Below are 19,193 nucleotides of genomic sequence, written 5' to 3' on the forward strand. Positions count from 1 at the left end.
GGCCTCAATCACACACACATTTACACCTAGGGGCAATTTAAAGTCACCAATTAACCTATGAAGCATGTTTTTGGACGGTGGGAGGAAGCCGGAGTCCCCGGTGAAAACCCACGCATGCACGGGTAGAACATGCAAACTCAACACAGAAAGGTCCCAAATCCCCCAGCCGGGATTTGAACTGGGGTCTTCTTGCTGTGAGGCAAGAGCGCTAACCACTGCTCCACCGTGTAGCCCGGCCTGTCATGAATTAAATCAAACCTGTCTGATAATTTTCTGGTTGGTTCAGCAGCTAAGGGCCTCGTTAATCAATTTCAGCTGAATTGGTGTTCATGGAATTAACAACAGGTGCACTTCAGTGGCAACAATTAGAAAACCCTCAAACAGGACTGGTGTTACATGTGGAGGTCATTTCAAGTTTCTCCCTCTTGATCTTTTTTGGCTGGTTTTCCACTCGTGCTGATTTTGGCTTGATAATTATCTCTACTGGCAGTATGAGGAGATTCCTTAACCCTACAGAAGTTGAACAGGTTGTCCAACTTCTCCAGGATGGCACATCCACACGTGCTGCAGCAAGAAGGTTTAATGTGTCTCCCAGCACAATTTCCAGAACATGGAGGAGATTTCAGGAGACTGGTGGTTATTCTGGGAGAGCTGGACAGGGCCGTAGAAGGTCCTCAACCCCTCAGCAGGACCGATACCTGCTCCTTTGTGCAAGGCGGAACAGGCTGAGCACTGCTCGTGCCCTACAGAATGACCTCCAGAGGGCCACTGGTGTGAATGTCTCTACCCAAACAATCAGGAACAGACTTCATGAAGGTGGCCTGAGGGCCCCACGTCCTGTAGTGGGCCCTGTGCTCACTGCCCAGCACTGTGGAGCTCCACTGGCATTTGCTCAAGAACACCAGGATTGGCAAGTCCTCCACTGGCGCCCTGTACTTTTCACAACAAGAGCAGGTTCACCCTGAGTACCTGTGATAGACGTGAAAGAGTCTGGAGAAGACAAGGAGCAAGTTATGCTGCCTGCAACGTGGTTCAACATGACAGGTTTGGTGGTGGGTCAGTGATGGTCTGGGGAGGCATATCCATGGAGGGACGCACAGACCTCTACTGCCTAGGAAATGGTGCTCTGACTGCCATAAGGTATCCAGATGAAATCCTTGAACCCATTGTCAGACCCTACGCTGGTGCAGTAGGTCCTGGTTTCCTCCTAATGCACGACAATGCCCGGCCTCACGTGGCAAGAGTATGTAGGCAGTACCTGGAGGATGAAGGAATTGAAACCATTGAATGGCCTTCACCATCCCCTGACTTAAACCCATTATGTTTGGGTCCATTAGGCGCCGCCAGGTTGCTCCTCAGACTGTACAACAGCTCAGGGATGCCCTCACACAGATCTGGGAGGAAATGCCACAAGACACCATCCGTCGTCTCATTAGAAGCATGCCGCCACGTTGTCAAGCATGCATACAAGCTGGTGGGGGCCACACAAGATACTGAAAAGCATTTTGAGCTGCAGAAATGAAGTTTAGGAAAAAATGGACTAGCCTGCCACATCTTCATTTCACTCTAATTTTATGGTGTCTACAAAATTGAGCCTCTGTAGGCTGAAAACTTTTATTTCCATAAAAAGACTTAGCATCCTTTTGTTCCTAAAACACTGCCCTGTTGTTGTTTGTATAGATATCCAACTTCATATTGAGATCTGATGTATCTAATGTGTTTCTTTAAAGTGCTCCTTTTAATTTTTATGAGCAGTATATTTTCATTGACAAGACAACTGGAGGATGTTCAAGTATGAGTTCCTCATTAACATTTAGAGAACATTCACATCAGAGACGTCACGTTTCCACCACGCAGAAACCAAAACATCATGTCCATTCATAGAGGATCATGTAGACAGGGAGGCTGCATTAATCCAGAGGAAATGTTATTTACATCGGGAGAGGATTTGGAGGACACGAGTCGATTGTCTGGAGTTTCCCAATTCATTTTTATTTGAGCAATAGCGTTTTCCAGGTACTTGTTATTAATAATACAGTTTTCTTTTTCTCATTTTACACTCTTAACAACAGAAATCTTTAAATCTCAAACACTGATTATGTCTGTCAAGTAATCCACTGTGCTTTATTACATATGTTGAATGTTAGCTCAGTTGTCAACAAAACTGCTTTCCAAAGCTTAGAGCTGAGTTCAAATCCCAGCTATGGATACCTCTTTATGCTAAAAACGAAAAAAACAAAAAACAAAAAACTGTTCAGTGAATATTATTTAAGTCTTGAGAATTAAAATTACATTAATGCTTATTTTAACATATTCCAGGCAGCTACAGGTGGGTGGTGGGTGGGGGTTAAGGAAAACAGTCATTCATCCGATTACGGAGAATACAGTGGTCTAGGTGAAGTGCTGGCACGCAGGAGCCCTGGGTTCGATTCCCAGGGTTGTCCACTGATCTCCATCCAGATTGGGTCTTTGACGCTGCTGCCTAACTGGGTTCCTGTGCCCTCCAAAATACAGGGTTGCGTCAGGAAGGGCATCTGGCATAAAAACTCTGCCAAATCACTGATGCGAAACAGTGGGTGCTGTTACGCTGTGGTGACCCCGAAAGGGATAAGCCGAAAGTAAAAGAAGAAGACTTCAGAGGTCCCCTACAACCGGGCCGCTTTGCTAGCGTGCCGCGGAAGAATTTTTTTTTTGAGACAGGAATCTTTTATTTTGAAAATCGACCAGATTCTCTGGATTAGCTTGAGCGCTAAAAGCAGTCTGGCGGTATGTAACAATAGAGAAGTTGCATGTGGAAGCTTTCTTTGCAAATGGATCGGATAATTGAGAGACAGAACAGACGCAAGAACAGGTGAATCCCACACACGTACCTGTTTGCAAAGAGACGTGACTTTCATGAATGAATCTAATCTTTAGAACGGTCACAGAAAGAAAAAAAAGGGAGCAGTTCAGAGAGTGGGGCGGGGGTGGGGAGTGGAGGAGAAAAGGGGACCTTCATGGCGCGTACAGGTAGAGGGGCCATCAAAGTCACGAGTTTAAGTTTAGTTTTGTAAAAACTGTCTCCTCTCAAAATGTTTCACTTGAAGCTTTTTCATGGAGCTTCAAAGTGTTGTGATTTGTTTCCCATTTAGCATCAATAATTGATTAGTTATTTACATTTTGTTCATGTATTAATGTTTTTTAAATGACATGATCTTATAATGGTAAAATAACCTAGTTTTTAACTAGCAACCCCCCACCCCCACTGTCAGGCTCTGGTAAAATCCTCAGGGGTTGACCGGTCCGTAGCCACAGAAAGGTTGGGGACCACTGCCTTACTTAACAAGTGACAAAATAACTTTCCTGTCATTATTTAGTTCTTCTCCTGAATTGAATTGATTCAAATGTAGAAGTACGCATTAACTCTGCAGATATTTTCTTTTACCAGTTTTTACCGCTGCAGCTGTGTTGATCTTTTTGATGAAAATGTGCTCGTAGTCAGCATATGCTTGTAGGAACACATCAATTTCTGTCGCTGGAAGTATGAAGCCCTAATGGTGTTTGTTCCCGTTGCCATGGTGAATAGTGCTGTCTTTGCTCCATTGATCAGGGCTTTTTATGGTCATGACGCTCACACCTGATTCTGGTTCTAACAACTTTAAGTTGATTGATCAACTCTTTTCAACTGTTCTGAAACCCAAAACTCTGAGTTTGTGAATTTTGAGTCTGTGGACTCTGAGTTCAGGTTTGAACTCTAAATTTGTTGAACCTGCTTCTTGAAACGGGCCCCAGAATTTACACACAAAGAAACTCAAAAAGTTGCTATTTTTTTATTGCCAACAGCTATCAAAATATATACAGGCTTAACTAAGAAAGACCAAATGTGTGGGCTGAATTTTGTTAGCAACATCTTCTTTCCAAATACATTGATTAACCCTTTATACATCAGAGCTTTAGCTCTAGTGTTTAATGCTCTTACAACTGCCAAACCTCTCCAACTGTTTATGAATTTAATGTAATCACAGCCAATTCTGAAGTGGAGAATAGCAGCCTTGTGTTGATATGCAACACTTTACACTCATAATGTGTTCCAAACTTTCTCTCTGGATAAAACTCAGCTGACTCACTGATCGTGTGAACGGTCACAGATTTACAGAATGAAAATGATCGTGTGGTATTTAGGTGTTTCTGGCAAAATCTCCGGTGTTCAAGGGTTAACTCTGAGCTGGTTTTGAAACATATTTTTGCATTTTTAAATGGTGAAAATAGGCAAAAGGGTCTATGCAAACAGAACCAAAAAAATGTAATCTATTCTTGCTTTATTTTCAGGAAAAAAATCCACCGGATGGTTTAAAAAAGTGTTTCAGGTTCAAATACTAGCCCTTCCAGGAGGCTTAACTATTAGAAAGGCCACTCACCAGTCTGTGTGCTGGTCGTCAATCACCAGCAAGATCTTGGGCTTCCGTACCACCACTTTGGCTGCCGGGCTGCTCCCTGTAGCTGCGCCTTCAGCTGCGGGGGTTGCAGCTGATTTAGCGTGAGCAGCAGCAGCTACATTCTGGGCCATCTGTGCGCTCTTCACCACGCTGGAGAAGGAGCTGAGGAAGTTCCCAGAGACTGGGGCTGAGGCCGATCCAGAGCTTTGGGCGGAGATGCTCGGTGGCTGCCGCCTCTCTGTAGCCGGGGAGGCAGGGGAGGACGTGGATGAGCCTGAAGGGGTCGGCCTCTGCAGATCCATCATGTAGCCGTTGGGGAGGTTGGCTACGAAGCTGCTGTCTGACAGGCGCCGGCGAAGGTAGTTCATGGTGATGGACGTATGGATCTATCAGGAGACCTGTGAAGCAGATGAAGCCACATAAAGATGAGCTCAGGGAGAACTGAAGTAAAAGAAAAGTATTTCTAATCTACCTCTTTTAGAACAAAACATCTACCGTTAGTACAGTACTAATAAAGTTTACTGTAAAATCGTGGTTTTCACCAGTAGAAACAGTGACAGAACATCCATTTGGTACAATTGCAAATTCAGACTATCATAATGTTAAGATGAAAACAAAACTCTTTTTTTAGAGAAGAAACTTAAAAAATGCACACATTTTTTAAAATATTGTGCACTAAACAGAATTGGGCCATTGGGTATGACAAGTTTGTTCAGCTGCACTCTAACTGATTTATAAACACAACCTAGAGGTGGAAGAACACGGATGGCACAGTATGTGACCAATTTCTAGACTGTTATTATGAGCTAAACTGGAAAAATACATTGAACAAATACAGCAAATGTAGTATATTATCCAATGGACTTATAGAAAAGCTTAACATTGTTGACACCCACACTCCATGTATGAACTTAGTCTGTGTATCGGGTAAAACAGCTCACCATAGCTTTTCTAACAACAGGGCTCTAGACTAACTTTTTGCACTGGTTGCACCGGTGCACCTAACTTTCTTTCTTGGGTGCACCAGCACAAACGCTTGGTGCACCGACCTTCTCGACTACATTACATTTAACAACATTTACATGACCTCTTTCCTATTTATTTGCTGTCAATATCTCCATTAAGACTTGAAAATGATTAACTTAAAACTGGTAAACATAAAACCGTATATTTAAAACAGAGTTCTGCAATAATGATAAACTACTAAATTTATATAGTATATAAAAATTTATAAAATTGTGCAGTTTGAAAAAGCTTACATTTGTGACAGCGAGTGAAATGAGTGGAACCAAAGTTTTCCTGCTCTGCTCCATTCTGATCATCCATTTGTAGACAAATAGATCCATGAACGTCTTGGTTTTCCTGGTCTGAGCTGGAATCTGGATCTAAACTGTCTGGATAGAAACAATCTTGCTCACCATCTTTGTCGTACTTTTAAGGCTTTTAACCAAAACTTCTAAGTATTCACACATCACCCCACTGCTGATCCAGCTGCACCGGCTCCCTGTCTGCTACAGAGAGCAGTTCAAAGTCCTGGTTTTAACATACAGAGCTGTAAATGACCAAGCACCAGTCTACATAAAAGACCTCGTGCAGCTGTACACTCCCAGCAGGTCACTCAGATCATGTGACCAGGGCCTGCTGGTTGCCAAAAGAACACGGTTAAAAACTAAAGGTGACAGAGCCTTTGCAGCAGTAGCTCCATCCCTCTGGAACTCCCTACCTCTCAGCCTCAGATCTGTTGACTCAGTGTTTTCTTTTAAAAAGCAGCTAAAAACACATCTTTTTAAAATTGCTTAAAAATGCTTTTATATTTGGTTTTACTCTGTGTTTTATTCTGTGTTTTACTGTAAAGCACTTTGTGGTTTTTATCTCGAAAGGTGCTATATAAATAAAATTTATTATTATTATTATTACTGTCATGTTAGCTTGGAGGTGTGAGGAGCTGTAAGCTAGCAAGAGAGCGAGTAAACAAAGATTTCATGAGATATCAGCGTGAAGTTACTTCACACTAACAGTCCCGTCCACAACTCATAGATGAATTTCTAATAAACTCCTGCCGCTCTGCAGAAACTATGTCCTAGAAAATGACAGTTTTTAGATTTTACCTAAAACAGCTGAATTATAATGAACAGACCACTTTAAAACTCTTTAAAAGCTGTTCAAATATAGTTTATTTATTTATTATTTTTTAACTGTCATTGAGATCTTTATAAGGTTTTGTGTTGATGAATTTGTTAGTGTTTTAACCTTCAGAGCCACCATAGTTAACCCAAAAATAACAGCTTTGTCACAGTGAAGCATGATTAAAATGTCTTTTTAGCTTGCCATAAATCTTCCACCGTTCACACCATCCCCGTGCTCAGCTGATTCTGACGTGAAAAAAGGAGCTTTCTTTCCTGTTCTGCTCCGATATACACAATATTACTAACACAGACCGTTCATAACGAGAGCGCTGCAGCACAAAGCAGCTTTTCTCCGCAGTAGTGTCAGATGATAAACGTGGTTTACACAAACACTTGACAACTGCACACAGCTGTTATCAGCGCGAGGCTCGTTTCCTCCTCTTCAGAATCCGCTGGAGTTACATTTTCCAATGTAGTCTCGCTTCGTTTCCAATCAATATGGAAGTTTTTTTTAGGTCATAATTCAAAGTTTTATGCATTTTTCAATTGACAATTCCATTTGCAAATTCATCATGCAATTTGACAATGCATTTTGCAATTTGTAATTCAATATTCAATCAGGCTTGCAAAATGATAATTCATTTTGTAATTTACAATTCAATATGAAAATTTACAATTCAACATCACAATTTTACAAAAAAAAATATTGCATAAAAACAAAATCAATTGCATTGTAAATTGTCATGGGTTTTTGACGTCATTATTCAAATGACAATTCATTTTACAATTTACAATTCAATATGCAGTTTGACATTTCATTTTGAAATGCATTTTTTAATTGAAAATTCAATATTCAGATTAGGCTTTTGATATGACAATTCATTTTGCAATTTACAATTCAATATTATAATTTTTAAAATAAAATACTGAATGAAGACAAAATCAATTGCATTCTATATTGTCATGGGTTTTTGACGTTATTACTCAAATGACTATGCATTTTGTAATTTACAATTCAATATGCAGTTTGACCTTTCATTTTAAAATGCATTTTGTAATTTACAATTCAATACTTAAAATTGACATTTCAATACATGGTTTGGTTCAAAATAATTTTAAAGTAACTTTAAATCTATTGCATAGTAAAATCCCACGCTTTGTGTAATTCTAAAGTCAATTCATCATGCAAAACAGCGCCCCCCCCGCTGTAATGCATTCTCAGTTTCATCCACGCGCTCTAAGTGTGCCATTATTCAAACTGCTTTGCATTCTGTCAGACGGGCGGGGCCTTCCACCCCTATATATGCTAAATCCCGCCTCCACTTCCTTTCGACCAATAAAAAATTAGTAAAGAATCAGCTAATCTATAGAGTTGTTTGTTGTCGGAGGTTACAGAAGAGAATGCTATCTGCTAAAGAGTTAGCTTCTATCTGGATGACTTACACTACAACCGCTATGTGACAGCTCAAAGAGATTTTGGAGCACAACTTTAGGGCTGCTGTGAACTTTAAGACAGCGGTCCCCAACCCTCGGGCCGCTGACCGGTACCGTTATTGGTCATTGGCTCACTTGGTACCGGGTCACAGACAGAAAAAAACGTGCGGTCGGGCGTGCTAGTTCAATGATTTTAACAAGTCTAAAGGTTTAAACTTAGCCTTTGTGGTTAAATTCCCCTTTCACTTCAAAGTAGATGCTAATCAAACGCTAACTTTAGCCGAGTCTGAACTGTGTAATGGTTACATAAAGCAAAATGACACAACCATCGTAAAACTGGTATTTTCTTGCTTTTTCTAATGTTAAGAAATATTTTAATATAAATTCAATTTAATGTTTTATTTTAATCAATACCACCCACTATAAAGGTGGACAGTATTTTATGTAGGACACAAACACCAGTGAGGATAAAAATATAATTGAAAAAAACTGAAACTAAATTTATCTGTTAAACCTTGCGCTATCCTTGGCATGTTTACATTAAACTTGGGGTCATCTGGACCCCACAAGACAGCGCACTGAAATTTCTTTTTAATTATCATTATATTATATTATTATATATTATTACACCTTGTAAGCTAATATACACTGCTGTTATAGAAAGTTCTTAATCTGTTCTACTGTTCCAAAGTGATTTGGACTGATTTGGTCTAAAAACCTAAAAGCCATTGAAGAAAAAATGTAAAGTTTTACACAAAAAAATGACTAAAATTAGAAAAAGCAGCAAAAGCTAATGTAAACTGCTGGAATAGATAGTTCTTAGTCAATTCAACTGTTCTAAAGTGAATTGGACTGATTTGGTCCAAAATCCTAAAAGCTATTGAAGAAAAACGAGAAAAAAATACACCAAAAAATTGACTAAAATTAGAAAAAGCATCAAAAGCTAATGTAAACTGCTGTAATAGATAGTTCTTAATCTGTTCTACTATTCAAAAGTGATTTGGATTGATTTGGTCCAAAATTCTAAAAAGCTATTGAAAAAAAATGTGAATATTTACACTAAAAAATTGATTAAAATTAGAAAAAAGCATCAAAAGCTAATGTAATCTGTTGGTATAGATAGTTATTGATCAGTTTTATTATTTTAAAGGTTTTTGGTTTGATTTGGTGCAATATATTAAAATTTATTGAAGAAACATTCTGTCATTTGTTGACGGTCCCTAAATATGAACAGAGCGAATGTCTGTCGAATATCCAACCTAAAACTAACTTCACCACAGTCCAACGCGTTGGAGTCACAGAAAAGAGAGTTTTACGTTTTTAAATGGTCTTAAAATAAACGCTCTAACACGAAAAAACGTGAACATTTACACTAAAAAAATGACTAAAATTAGAAAAAGCATCAAAGCTAATGTAAACTGCTGTAATAGATAGTTATTAATCTGTTCTAGTATTCTAAATTGATTTTGACTGATTTGGTCAAATAACATAAAAGCTATTGAAGAAAAACTTAAGAATTTACACTAAAAAATTGACCAAAATTAGAAAAAGCATAAAAATCTAATGTAATCTGCTGTAATAGATAGTTCTTAGTCAATTCTATTATTCTAAAGTGAATTGGACTGATTTGGTCAAATAACATAAAAGCTATTGAAGAAAAATGAGAAAATGTACACAAAAAAATTGACTAAAATTAGAAAAAGCAGCATAAGCTAATTTAAACGGCTGTAATAGATAGTTCTTAATCTGTTCCACTATTCTAAAGTGATTTGAACTGATTTGGTCTAAAATCCTAAAAGCTATTGAAGAAAAACGAGAAAAAATAAACTAAAAAATTGACTAAAATTAGAAAAAGCATCAAAAGCTACTGTAAACTGCTGTAAAAGATAGTTCTTAATCTGTTTTACTATTCTAAAGTGATTTGGATTGATTTGGTCCAAAATTCTAAAAGCTATTGAAAAAAATGTGAATATTTACACTAAAAAAATGATTCAAATTAGAAAAAAGCATCAAAAGCTAATGTAATCTGTTGGTATAGATAGTTATTAATCAGTTTTATTATTTTAAAGGTTTTTGGTTTGATTTTGTGCAATATATTAAGATTTATTGAAGAAACATTCTGTCATTTGTTGATGGTCCCTAAATATGAACAGAGCGAATGTCTGTCGAATATCCAACCTAAAACTAACTTCACCGCAGTGCCGACTGCTGCCGTGACGTCATCCTAAAAGCTCTATTGTATTTCCAACAGAATTCTCTTAAAAACAAAGCCATAAAACCACAATGATGAGACACGGAAACTCATTAAAATGTGGTCGAATGAATTCATGCTCAATAAAACAACTTTTAACCTGATCCACATTGATTCTACCGACGTGTTGTTTAGCTGCATACCTGTAGCGTCTCCAGTAACCGTCATGCAGGATTCCTCAAACCAGCGGTGAAAAGTGAACCTGGCCTTCATACAGACGCTCAAAATCCATTAGCAAAATAAAACGTTTGAAAAAGGGAAAAATCCAGACAAGATCTTTCATCCATCTTTCTTATATTTTTGTTTACAAATTTTGTTCACACTGAGGAGGCGGGTTCAAGGATGACGTCGTGAAATGGGCGGGACCGACAAGGAGCGAAAGGTGGAGCCTCAGAGATCAAGTCATTTTACTTCCGGGTATTAAAACGGTCCAAAAGATGACTCATATTTCATAAATATTTTTTTTTTTTTTTTTAGTGTTGCAAAGGTAATATATAATCATATATATAGATATAGTTTACTCTGAAAGGCTGAAGAAAATCATGGTAGGGCCCCTTTAAACAGCACTTTATTACCTTCTTAGAAGACCCAAAGCATTTTACAGTCACAGTCTTATTCATAAATACATTCACACACTGATGTTAGCTCCACTGTCTATAGGTGCATTCACATCAAACGCAATTCGCACAACAAATTTGCGTGTTCCGCCCCCTTTTGTTGCGCGACAAATTCGTTAGTTGTTGGCAGTCAAAAAAAGTGTTCCTGAGTTTGACGCTGTGGCTGCGTGTGGGAGGAGCTACCAGCTAATGTTTTTAGGATGATCGCTATAAGGAGCGGTGTCTGTGGATATCTCACTTAGAATATAAGGAAGACATAGAAGATTTTGAGAAATCAGGTTTATTTATTGTGAAGAGTTCTACAAAAACATTTGTGATCATGTCTTCATGTTTGAGTTTATATGATTATTATTAAACGCTTTTCCCGGTACAGGAGGCTGTGTCTGTATGACAGCTGCTCCACGGTGTTTCTGTGTCTCTGTGGCTGAGGTTGAAGGTTCTCTGTCTCATATTAACATGAGGGGGAAAAATAAAATTAGAAGACCTTTTTTTTAATGTCTGGATGAGGCCCGAGTCTCTGCACCCCACAGCGGCTCTCTGTCTGCCGGCATATCGAGTAAGTGAGCTTCACCGCGGGAATGAAAATCGGCGATCTGTCCAGAGTGTATCCCGCCTTCACCCCAAAGGAGCCGGATTAACTCTGCAAACCTGCAGCTCCAACAGGTTAATGGAAAAGATGGAAGTTCAGAACAAAAACCATCACAATGGATTAATATTCTACCCACTGATCGAGGCACTAAAAACGTCACGTACCCAAAAGCTGAGCTCCTGATTGGCAGATGCAACGTAGCAACCTGTCAAACTTCAGATATTTAAATTTTGTCCGCACCGCCCAATTTGTGATTGTTGCTTAAATTGAGCTGGTCGCACTCTAGAGCCCTGCAGCACACTTGTCGCTCAAATCCCGCCGCGAGACTTCAGATCGCCTCATGTCGGGTCTGTTCCATTGACTTAACATTGAAACTGGCCGCCTCCGCCAAACAAATTGCTTTCGGTGTGAATGCATTTAGAAGGCCCAAAGTGCTTCACAGCTACAGTCCCATTCACCCATAAACACACTCACACACTGATGGCAGCTGCACTGTCTAACACTGGCACCAACCTATAACCACCAGAGGCAAAGGTGGGGTTCAGAGTCTTGCCCAAAGACATTTCAACAAGGCGGGAGTTGAGCCTGTGCTCTTCCAATCAGAGGTCAATCCATCCACCTCTGAACCATGGTCATATAGTAGGCAAAGAAAAAAAACACACCTCAAGTCTGTATCAGCATGAAGTTCGACAGGCTTTGTCTGTTAAAGTGATGTGATGAGGAGGTGAAAATATCACGATACGATAGTCATATGATCACCCAGTTAACTCATTGGCTTTTTTTGTTGTTGTTGTTTGTCATTTTGAATAAAACTATTTCCAAAGAAGTACAGAACTGCATGATGTTTCCAGGTGGTTTGGAGTGAAGGATTAACAGTTTTTACTTCCTTAAACTATCCAAACTAAGTTATCCTTATTGAATATGTGGATACCTGGTATCGTTAATAACCCAAACAAATGGTCACTACAGAACTATTGACTTGATTAAAGATGAAGCAAAGCGTAAGAAGTTGATATCAGTGACCAGGCCCCTAATCCTCGACTTGGTACCCTTCAGCAAAGAAAAAAAATACATACCTTACACTATTTCTGTTTTATTTATTATTTCTGAATGAAGTTTTATCAACCAGATAAATATAATACATAAAGTAGCTCTAATTTGATATTTGCCAACAAAAAATAACCTGATCCAAAAAAGCTCCCCGAATTTTAACATACAAAACAAAGAAGATTTGTGATTAAAAAAAATAGCTTATGTGAATCTTGTAATGGATGCAAATTCACTAACAAACCGTTCAAACCTATAAAACTGATGGAGCAAAATGGACAGCTAGACCGCTGGAAGACAATGCAGAGTTATACACCGCACCTAACCCACTCAAACAGAGGGGAGAAATTGAAACAGATCGAGCTGCAGGTCCACCAACTCAACGTGCTAACACAGAGGAGGAAAAAGCTTTAAACCTGATTCAAACCAGGCCACTCTTAGAGAAAATGAGGTTGGGATGAGATGAAAGCACATTTCTGACTGAGGCGTCAGGTCTCGGGCGGATGTTCAGGGCTGTACTGTTGTAGTTAATGGAGGGAGAAGAGTGGAACTAGACTACAGCAGCAGGAGGAGAAAGATACGGGGCAAATGTTAAATAATCTCTGACAAGTTAATGTGCTGAGGCAATTACCATCAGGAAGTCTTTGAACAGAGACAAAGCTGTAACTTCTGCTGAAGACATTCAACTCTGCAGAAGCTCACAACTGAACTCCACACAAGAATTACTATTTTTAGAGGCAGTGCTGATGGAAGCTGTAGCTGTGTTGTTTACAGCAGTCAAAGAGTATTGTCTCTGCAGAAACATGTGAGGGTTATGTCCTTTGTTTTGTCTTTTCAAATGTGTTTTCTTGGTTCTTTACTGTCGTGTTTCTGTTTTTTTCAATCTGTTGCAGGCTCACCGAGATTTATATGGTACTTATCTACTGCTGTCTTTATTAAGATTTATAATCCTCAGAGTATTTAGGTACTTAGGTCTCTAGTTTCAGTTAAGCTTTGTCAGGTCATCTGGTTGTCTTTTTGTTTCTCCCTTTAGTTTTTATGTTTTTTTCCAGTATATTTATTAATAATTTTAATTTCTTGTCATCAAGCTTTGTCTTCTGCACTTTGGGTCTTCACCACCAGTTACTGAATGACCCGACCAACCTGGACCCAGTAAGAGATTCTTGATTCTTCAGTAAGTGAAGGTTTGAAGGAGTGTCGCACTCAATCACACAGGAGGCCAAAATCCAAAACACACCTTAGGCCGAACAGGATTAACATTTATTAAACACTCTAAAACGAAATTTTTAAAACTTTAAAACTGTAACTTTTTGGCATAATTATGATTAATAAAAAAGGCAGGACTATTATTCCAGAATGGATCAACTTAAACCTTAAATAACTTTCAATATTTTACCCTCCATAAAAATATATTTTGTCAAAATTATGCAAGTTAGAAATAAGCACAATAAGTATGGGTCATTAATAACAATAAAATACGTGTGGGTTATGGCATAAGTGTCCAAAGTGGGGCCCGAAGGCCAAATTCGGCTTGCCAAGTCTTGCCTTTGGAATCTGTGGAGTGTTTAGTAAAAAACCCTTACCCGTCTCCCATTGATTCTCTATGCTGTTCCAAAACTCTACAGGTGTACTTTACTTTTGGCCTCTGGGTGGCGACGTTAGCACTTTCTTTCTCAAAGACTATGGGTGAAAGAACCCAGAAGTTCTTTTTTTGTTAGAAATTCCCAGGAGTCTTCACGGTCACTTCTGAAGTTTTTAGCGGCCTTTTTCAGTTAGCTAAGTTGGAGCTAGAACGGAATCGAACAGAAAAAATCTAAAGAGCAGCTCCACGTCTCTTATTAGGATCCCAGTTTGATGTTTTCATTGGAAGAAAGTGTGTTTTAGCTTGCTCTTGTTTTTCGGTTAAGAATGGTCAGTGAGGCCTTGCTGTTAAACGTCCAACGACAAACATGAATTACTTTTTATTCTTCTACAGAATCTAAATAAATAAATTAAAACAATATTGTTTATTTTCTCCTTTTATTTCATGACATGGAAAAAAATATTGTATTTGGCCCGCAGACCAGAATCCCTTTTAGATTTTGGCCCTTTGAACGAAAAAGTTCGGGCACCCCTGTTCTACAGCCTTGTTCAAGTCATGGGACGTGTAGCCAAGCTCCTAACTTTTCCAGAGAGAGATTGCCGGGTCCAGTCCTCTGTTCTCTGCCACTGAGGAGGGTCACTTTATGTGCCCTGTCATTAAAAATGGCCACCAGTCCAAGAAATTGATGCTGGCAAACTGCAACAAGTTTACAGCGTTTGCCAACGCAACACTTTTAACGGTGTGTTTATATAGAGATTAATCCGTACATGGGACTGCAACCCAAATGCCAAGCCCATTCTTAACCGGCCAAGAGGGGACCGGTCTGGTCCGGACCACTCAGTGGAAACGAGGGATAAAAGAGCCAACTAGTCTAGTGGGGCGATTGTGGTGCAGTGGTAGGGCGGTCGACTCCCAAACGGAAGGTTGCAGGTTTGATTCCCGCCTTGCCCGCTCATGTGTCAAAGTCTCCTTGGGTAAGACAATGAACCCCAAATTGCCCCTGGTGGGAGGTTGACGCCAGTGTTCGGCAGTGGAGCCACCACCAGTGTGTGAATGGATCTGTGACTGTAAAGCGCTTTGGGCCCTCAAAGGAAGGTAGAAGCGCTTTACAAGTATATGTCATTTACCATTTAGTTTCTTACAGACCAGAACCCAATGAGAGCCACAAGATCCTATTTTATCATTTTAAAAATGCACAATATTTACGCTTTTTTGACAGTTAAACATTTATTTAACATTTAGTTTTAAAATATTCCAATGATTGAATTACAACAGTGTCTACATGTTTCTATGTATAAGAGTTGTAACTTCTTTTACTTTTGACAGCAGAGCACACACTAGTTCCTTTCAACAAAAAACCCACTCTGTGCCAAAAAAAAATCCTGCTACAGCAGCTTTGCTTCAATTAAAAAAGCATGGAGGTAGGGCTGCCACGATCAGTCAACTAATCGACTATTAAAATAGTCAATGGCTAATCTAATAGTCGATTAGTTGTTACTTTAGATGGAGTCAGAGTGTAGTAAAGTTGAACAAAGTTGTGAGCGTTCAGCACCAAAAAATCCACTTTGGTTATATTTGAGTTAGTGAGAACAAAACTTTGTTAGTGAAAAATAGTTCCTTGTTTCAGATGCTGACATCGTTTGATTTAAACTTGTTTTAATACCATAAATAATGGTTTAAAGAAGATGCATGATTATTTCAAGGTTTAATAAACTATCATCTTAATTGTCTTTATTTTTAGTTGGTTTAGAGCTGATGATGGTCAAGACCCGATTAGTCGACTAACTGGAAAAAATAATCAGTGATTAATCGACTATTAAAACAAGCGCTTGTGGCAGCACTACATGGCAGTCAAGCATGATATTTTTATCATCAGGATTTTGGTGTTCTTTTTTCCTTTGAATCTCCTAAACAAACATTTTAGTAGAATCCATTTATTAAACACAAAAAAACATTTAGAACAACCTGAGCAAAACACAATTCTTAATCATTTTCAATCATAGTAAACCACATTTGTTCAAAACTTTTAGGCACTTTTATGGGATTTACCAAAATAAAAATACTTTTAGAGACTTCAATTTAACTACATATATAACTATTATTTGAAAATACAAATTTAAAGAACATTTCTACAGAATTTCTGACAGTGAATTAAATTTTTTTTTGCTTAGATGCTTGACGGATTAAAAATCTAAACAGAAATGACAAAACTTAACCAACTAATCTCTTATTTGTTCAATCATTAGCATTTTTCAATAAACTAAAGAGCCACAATGAAGGGATAAAAGGGCCTGGATTGATTTGATTCTGATCCTCAACCCCCTCCAGTGATTCGTTCATTTCACTCGGTTCAATTCGATTCAATACAATTTTGAGTTACACGGTTTACACATTTAGACGCATTTGTTTAGAAATACATTCATAATCTACTATATGTTTTGAATATTTATATTAATCTGATCCAGTTCACATCCTGTAAAATGTATCTGTGAAATAATGAGATTGTTAATATCATACAGTGTTGCATGGATTCTCTAAAGGAGAAGTTCTAACAAAAATGTTCAGATCATTAACATTGTAAACATTGTTCTGGTTCTCCTGGATGACGTTTCAGTTTCACCACTAGGTGGAGATCATGCTATGGAAGTGAACCTTTATTTCAGAAGAAGATGAAAATATGAGAAAAAAAACTGTGCTTTAGCGTTAGCATTAGCCGTCCTATGGGAAATTCCATTTTACGTTAGCAACAATGTAGCAAACTTTAGCTTGATGTGCTAGATCGATCTATATAATTTCGGATCGATTATTTATCTTTTAAGCTTAGATCAATTCAAATGGATTAATAAATGTTATCAACCCAGTCCTGCATAATCCTATAGCATAATTTCCCAAAAATTAAAGAACAAAAGTTGTCTTTGCCTAGTTTTCAGATTGTTATGTATGACACACATGAATGTCCCTGAAAGAGGAGGGAAAGCTAAAACTGGAGATATGTGATCTTTTCTAGCAATGTTCTATCATAACTCTTACGGCAGCATTTTTAACCAACTAGAAGCTTCTTCAGCCTTTATTTAAGTCTTAAGGAAGCTGACTTCAAGCAGTTGGTGTGATTTGTAAGGACATGTTACAGTCTGTCAGAATAAAGATGTTCTGATCCGCAGTATCAAATGCTGCACTAATAATAACAAGTACAGGAACAAGTTCACTGTCTGTCAGACAGCCAATACATAAATGTCTAGACATGCAAGAACAATCTTATGGTAGCTTCAGAAATTAAACAGAGCCTCTTTCACATTTGACCAATCGGATGGACTTCTTTTATGTAAGATACTCACCTCCAACATAGACGTGGGTCATTTGAAGTATACCTTAAGTGCTGCTGAATTTATTTAACCCTTTAACACAGAGGCTCCAGCGTTTATGTTCTTTTATTTACTTTAACTCAATGAACCGCTCTTCTCCTTCAGAATCTACTGGAATTTTCATGTTAACAGTTGATAAGTTACAGTATGTTAAAGATTTCGTTTTTTATGCATCAGCGACAATGCTTCAGGTGTTAAAGGGGTAAATTAAACTGATGCAGTAAAATGGAAATGATCTATTAGTTGTTTTGCAACATGGTCATGTATCAAAAGTCATATTGGCATTGCAATAGTGATCACTAATATACCACACATCGCAAGTTTTTCTAAAACCTTGAAGCCTTACTCTCTGCTTTTATAAGCAGATAGTTTTTACTTTTACTGCTTGGACATCTTCAAAGAGATCATTTCTACTCAAATGGTTACATAGTTTATCATGAAACAGTTAAAATTTGGTTAAAATAAGAAGGGATGAAAAGTTTCAAAGAAAAAAAGTCTAAATGCCATGATTCAACTTCTAGACAGTCTCATCTGAGTGAGAATCAGCTTCTGTCACCACACGGTTGGCTATCAAAGCATGCCCGGCTTTGACAGAAACAGACTAATGCTTAAACACTCCGGTTTAGGGGATCAGCGTCTGGCCTGGAGGCTCATCAGCACAGATCACTGTCATAATGAGGAGTAACGGCACAACCCTTCCAGCATTTAGAGTGACATGGCTTCCTCTCACAGAGATCTCACGCTTCTCTGGAGCCTCAAAGCATCAGGGCGGGCATAAGCATCAAAAAGTTTTCATTAGACAATAGACCCTTTTCACGTGACATCACACATCGGCAGAAAGTGCAGAGCAAAGCTGACTGCTGAAAGCTTTTAAAGCAATTTTACATAAATAATGTAAGGTAGCCTTACCAATTGTAACTGAAATGTGTACAGTATTTATTTTATAAATGTCCTACGTAGTTGTATTCGTTACCTCCTCTGAGATTGTTCACAAATCGGAGTTCAAATGTCAGTAATCCTGTCTGCAGCTCAGCTGATCCACTACACTTCAGCTTTTAATTCTATCCTCCCCCTCAGTGTTGATGGTTGGTCTGGTTCCAGACATCTCCAGACTATACTTGTTGGGTGTTTTTGCAGTTGTGTAGTGTATGCTAAAATTAGAGATGTCCCGATTAGGATTTTTTTGGTCCCGATCCGATTCCGAGTCGTTGGATTTTGTGGATTTGCCGATACCGAGTCCCGATTCTATACTTTTGTAACACATTTAAAACATGAATAAATTGAATAAATGGATTTATGTTGTCCCTTATTGACATTTCATAAACCTTCTTTTATCAGTTGTCCCCAGATGATGTTTTAATCATAATTTACTACAATTTACTACATTTATAAAGATCGCGAATCAGCGATCTTGGACGTCGCAAATATATGTACTCGAATTTTCGGGTGAAATCGCAAGTACCCGAGCACCCGGATCCTCGTTGCAGCCCTAATTAAGCGTGATGTTGATAAACACGCTTTACTTTATTTACACAATCATGGTTAAAAAATGAAAGACCAAGATATCAAAATGTAAGACTTTGATTATTGCTTTTTAAGGCCTTATTTTACATTTTTTATATTGAAGGCTTTTAAGACCCCTCAGGAACCCTGTGTCTGCACCGGTGAATATGTTGTCAAGTTTTTTACCAATTCATGAAGAGTCGTTACATCCTTAATATATTTATATATATATATATATATATATATATATATATATATATATATATA

At 38.3% G+C, this 19,193-nt stretch overlaps 1 protein-coding gene across 1 annotated transcript in view; it reads right to left on the minus strand.

The window, feature by feature from the left end:
- The window catches only part of syn3 (synapsin III), a gene marked incomplete at its 3' end in the record, with an annotated part of 112,326 nt that overhangs the window by 54,137 nt on the left and 38,996 nt on the right, over positions 1 to 19,193 (minus strand). Inside the window, 1 exon segment of the mRNA XM_024294611.2 lies at positions 4,398 to 4,813. Coding sequence (XP_024150379.2) covers positions 4,398 to 4,783 — 386 coding nt within the window.

This window comes from Oryzias melastigma, linkage group LG23, assembly GCF_002922805.2.
Source record: "Oryzias melastigma strain HK-1 linkage group LG23, ASM292280v2, whole genome shotgun sequence".
NCBI lineage: Eukaryota > Metazoa > Chordata > Actinopteri > Beloniformes > Adrianichthyidae > Oryzias > Oryzias melastigma.